Below are 5,317 nucleotides of genomic sequence, written 5' to 3' on the forward strand. Positions count from 1 at the left end.
TGTAATTGAGTCCGTAATTGTGTGAGTCGTGTTTCCCCGAACGTGTAGCTTTTTACGGAAATTGAATCGGAGGTCCGGAAGTCCTCCAACGGCGGAAAATGCGGAAACTCTGCATTCTGCCTTGTGTTAGCGCAGGAACTGCTGTTTTGTCTGCGTTAACCGGTTAACCCAGGGCGTTAACCGGTAACACTGTTATATTTGTGAAAATGTGCTGTTTTGCCTGCGTTAACCGGTTAACCCAGGGCGTTAACCGGTTAACACTATTGCGTTTTGCCAGAAAATGTATTTTTGTCCTGCGTTAACCGGTTAACCCAGGGCGTTAACCGGTTAACACTGTTGGAAATTGGAAAATTTGATATTTTAATGTTGTGAACATAATTGGTGATTGGCATATTCTCGTTGATTTCGATGAATAATTTTGTTGGGTTTATGTTATGAAATGTTGATCCCAATATGTGGATCAGTTGTGTTAAAGTTGTTGAAAATACTGAGTTGGAGGCTTGATGAGCCAAGGTTGATTATAAGTTGATTTTTGTTGAAAACGTTGTTGTGTTGATATTATTATTATGTTGTTGACAGTTTAAAGTCGTGTATGCCATGTACATTCATATGCATTAAGTCGGAGCTTTGCTCACACCACGTTGGCCTGGATTGGCAAATTTTAAGTTGAAAGTTGAAGGCTTATGCCTTGATGCCCACTAAAATGGCAATGATTTTAAGTTGGGAGTTTTACTCCGAATGGTACCACATGCATGACGAGTCGAGTCTCATTAGAGTTGCATTCTGTTGGTTTGTTGTATGTGTATCAGTGGTATTGATCTTGAGTATGTATATGAGTTGTGCTGATATTGGGTGATTAATGAGTTAAATTACTTAACATAACATGATAATTTATAATGTTTGTTACATCGATTGAGGAACTCACCCTTACAATTATTTTTCAGGTAACGAGCAATGAGTTGAGTAGGAGCTAGTGCTTGGAGTCTAGGGTAGTCACCGTAGTGGGTCATGCTCTGATAGATGTAACATCGGGACGGGATGTTTTAATTGTTTATTGTCGGTTGTTGAACCATTTTTCATGTAATACGTTATATGTTTGTGGAATGGTTGAGTTGATTTATATCCGCTGCGAATTGTGCAAAAATGTTATTTTGATTAAATAATGAGCATGACAGTTATTATGTTGTTAAGTGTTGTGTGACACCCTTGGTGCATAATTACTCTGATATTTGTTGTTGTTATTTTAATTAAATATTTGGGGTATTTTAGAAGGGTGTTACATTAGTGGTATCAGAGCAGGTCGGTCTGTCCGGCCAGTTGTCGTGTCATTACTGTCTAACAATTAGGTATTGTTACCAATCTAACTTTAAGTTGTGTTGTATTGATAAGTTGAAATGGCTGGAAGGAATGACGCTGCAATGGCTGCCGCAATGCAAGCAATGGCACAAGCGGTGCAGAACTTGCCAAATGCTGGTGGGGATGCTGGATCACGTAGCTTGGCGACTTTTCAAAGAGAGAATCCGCCGGTGTTTAAAGGGAAGCATGATCCAGATGCAGCCTTGGGATGGTTGAAAGAGATTGAGAGAATCTTCCGTGTTATGGATTGCACTCCAGCTCAGAAGGTTCGGTATGGTACTCACATGCTAGCAGTCGAAGCTGATGACTGGTGGCTAGAGACTCACGAGAGGTTGACCGTGGCAGGTGAAGACATTACTTGGGATGTATTCCGTAGGGAATTTCTGAGAAAGTATTATCCGGAAGATGTCCGTGGTAAGAAGGAAATCGAGTTCCTTGAGCTGAAGCAAGGAAACATGTCTGTCACTGATTATGCTGCGAAATTTGTGGAGCTGTCCAAATTTTATCCTCATTACACTGGTGTTGGTGCTGAATTTTCAAAGTGCATCAAGTTTGAGAATGGATTGCGCTCTGAAATTAAGAAGGCTGTTGGGTATCAGAAGATACGCATTTTTACTGAACTGGTTGATAGCTGCAGGATATTTGAAGAGGACAATAATGCTCATTACAAGATTGTCAGTGACCGCAAGGGAAAGCAGCATCAAAACCGTGGCAAGCCGTATGATGCTCCAGTGGGAAAAGGGAAACAAGGAGCTGCTCCGGCTCAGAGGACTAGTAGGGGAGGTGCTCCTGCTGGTATAGTTTGCTTCAAATGTGGTCAGGCTGGTCATAAGAGTAATGTATGCACTGCTGAAGTAAAGAGGTGTTTTCGCTGTGGTAAGACTGGTCATGCAATGGCTGATTGCAAGCACAAGGAAATGATTTGTTTTAATTGTGGCGAAGAAGGGCATATTGGAAGTCAGTGTCAGAAGCCAAAGAAATCTCAGACTGGGAAGGTGTTCGCATTGACCGGAACTCAAACCTCCTGTGAGGACAGACTTATCTGAGGTACATGTTTCATATATGGTACCCCTTTAATTACTATTATTGATACCGGTGCTACCCACTGTTTTATTTCTGCTAACTGTGCTCGAAGACTGGGTTTAAAATTGTCCGCTTTGGATGGTGAATTGATTGTTGAGACCCCAGCTAAGGGATCAGTAACTACTTCTTTGGTATGTTTAAAATGTCCTTTGTCGATCTTCGATAAAGATTTCTATGTTGATTTAGTATGTTTGCAGTTGGATGGGATGGATGTAATTCTTGGTATGAACTGGTTAGAGTATAATTATGTTCATATAAATTGTCATCATAAGTCGGTGAGGTTTTCCACTCCTGAAGAGGAAGGAGTTGACTTATTACCTTTCAGAGAATTGCGAAAATTGATGAAAGAGGGAGCTCAGATGTTTTCTTTGATGGCGACGTTGTCGGTTGAAAGTAAAGCTAAGATAGAGGAACTGTTAGTGGTGAAAGAATTCCCTGAAGTTTTTCCTGATGAAATTCCTAGTGTGCCGCCAGAGAGGGAAGTTGAATTTACTATTGATCTGGTACCTGGTACTAGGCCTGTTTCGATGGCACCGTATAGAATGTCGGCATCTGAATTATATGAATTAAAGAAGCAATTGGAAGACTTACTTGAGAAGAAGTTTATAAGACCAAGTGTGTCGCCGTGGGGAGCTCCAGTGTTGCTAGTAAAGAAGAAAGAGGGTAGTATGAGGCTTTGTATTGATTATAGACAATTGAATAAAGTAACGATCAAGAATAAGTATCCACTACCGAGGATAGATGATTTGATGGACCAATTAGTGGGTGCTTGTGTGTTCAGTAAAATTGACTTGAGATCGGGCTATCATCAGATCAGAGTGAAAGATGAAGACATCCAGAAGACAGCGTTCAGAACTCGGTATGGACATTATGAGTATTCTGTGATGCCTTTCGGTGTGACTAATGCGCCGGGAGTATTTATGGAATACATGAATCGTATTTTCCATACTTATCTGGATCATTTTGTGGTAGTATTTATTGATGATATTTTGATTTACTCTAAGTCTGAAGGAGAGCACCAGGAACATTTGAGATTAGTATTGGAGGTTTTGAAAGATAAGAAATTGTATGCGAAGTTGTCCAAGTGTGAGTTTTGGTTAAGAGAAGTCAGTTTTCTCGGCCATGTAATTTCAGGAAAAGGTATTGCTGTAGATCCTTCCAAGGTAGAAGCTGTATTGCAATGGGAAACTCCTAAGTCGGTTACCGAGATTAGAAGCTTTTTGGGATTAGCTGGATATTATAGAAGATTTATTGAAGGATTTTCTAAGTTAGCACTTCCGTTGACTAAATTAACTTGCAAAGGCAAAGCTTTCGTGTGGGATGTTCAGTGCGAAGAGAGTTTTAATGAATTAAAGAGGAGATTGACGTCGGCGCCGGTTTTGACTTTGCCAAATCCGGGGGAACCGTTTATAATTTACTGTGATGCTTCGTTGATGGGTTTGGGAGGTGTGCTCATGCAAAATAATAAAGTAATTGCTTATGCGTCGCGACAGTTGAGAATTCATGAAAAGAACTATCCTACGCATGATCTTGAACTTGCTGCTGTAGTGTTTGCGCTAAAACTTTGGAGGCATTACCTTTATGGTTCCAGATTCGAAGTTTTCAGCGATCATAAAAGTTTAAAGTATCTATTTGATCAGAAAGAGCTGAACATGAGACAACGTAGGTGGTTCGAATTGCTTAAGGATTATGATTTCGGTTTGAATTATCATCCAGGAAAAGCAAATGTTGTGGCCGATGCTTTAAGTAGAAAGACCTTGCATGTGTCAGCAATGATGATTAAGGAGTTGGAATTAATTGAGCAATTTCGGGATATGAGTTTGGTTTGCGAAGTAACACCGCAGAGTGTGATGCTAGGAATGCTAAAGATTAATAATGATTTTATGGATAGTATCCGAGAGGCACAGAAATTGGATGTGAAATTAGTAGATATCCTTAATCGTTGTGGTCAATCAGAGAAAAGTGACTTTACGGTTGATGCGAGAGGTGTGTTGAAATTAGGGGAAAGAATTTGTATTCCTGACGACGCAATTTTGAAGAGAAGTATTCTAGAGGAGGGTCATAGAAGCAACTTGAGTATTTATCCAGGAGCTACTAAAATGTATCAGGATTTAAAGAAATTATTTTGGTGGCCCGGAATGAAAGAAGATGTGGCTCGTTTTGTGTATGCGTGCTTAACTTGTCAGAAGTCGAAGATTGAGCATCAGAAGCCTGCTGGGTTGATGCAACCGTTGGAAGTTCCAGAATGGAAATGGGATAGCATTTCTATGGACTTTGTAACGGGGCTGCCTGCTACCTTACGAGGGCATGATTCGATTTGGGTGATCGTTGATAGGCTCACGAAGTCGGCTCACTTCATACCTATTAACATCACTTACCCAATTGCGAAGTTGGCAGAGATTTACATCCGAGTAGTTGTAAAGTTGCATGGTGTTCCTCTGTGTATTGTGTCGGACAGAGATCCGAGGTTTACATCGGGATTTTGGAAAAGTCTGCAAGATTCGTTGGGATCTAAGTTGAGGTTGAGTTCGGCATATCATCCTCAAACTGATGGCCAAACTGAGAGAACTATTCAGTCATTGGAAGATTTACTGAGGGCTTGTGTTCTTGAACAAGGAGGTTCGTGGGACACTTATCTTCCATTGATCGAGTTCACATACAATAATAGTTACCATTCTAGTATCGGAATGGCGCCTTTTGAAGCATTATATGGTCGTAGATGTAGAACTCCGTTGTGTTGGCACGAATCTGGTGAGAGTGTAGTACTTGGACCAGAGTTAGTTCGAGAAACTACCGAGAAAGTGAAGTTTATCCGGGAGAAGATGAAAGCTTCTCAGAGTAGGCAGAAGAGTTACCATGACAAGCGGAAGAAGGATTT

General features: G+C 40.7%; 1 protein-coding gene across 1 annotated transcript; it reads left to right on the top strand.

The window, feature by feature from the left end:
* Positions 1 to 1,466: 1,466 nt before the first annotated feature.
* On the top strand, positions 1,467 to 3,140 carry LOC127115519 (uncharacterized; the record flags this gene model as incomplete). Its single annotated transcript, XM_051047045.1, has 3 exons — positions 1,467 to 2,340; positions 2,404 to 2,969; positions 3,093 to 3,140. Coding segments are annotated over 3 exons (1,488 nt in total), but the record flags the coding sequence as incomplete, so codon positions are not given.
* Between the last annotated feature and the right edge of the window lie 2,177 nt (positions 3,141 to 5,317).

This window comes from Lathyrus oleraceus, chromosome 1 (genome assembly GCF_024323335.1).
Source record: "Lathyrus oleraceus cultivar Zhongwan6 chromosome 1, CAAS_Psat_ZW6_1.0, whole genome shotgun sequence".
Lineage (NCBI taxonomy): Eukaryota > Viridiplantae > Streptophyta > Magnoliopsida > Fabales > Fabaceae > Lathyrus > Lathyrus oleraceus.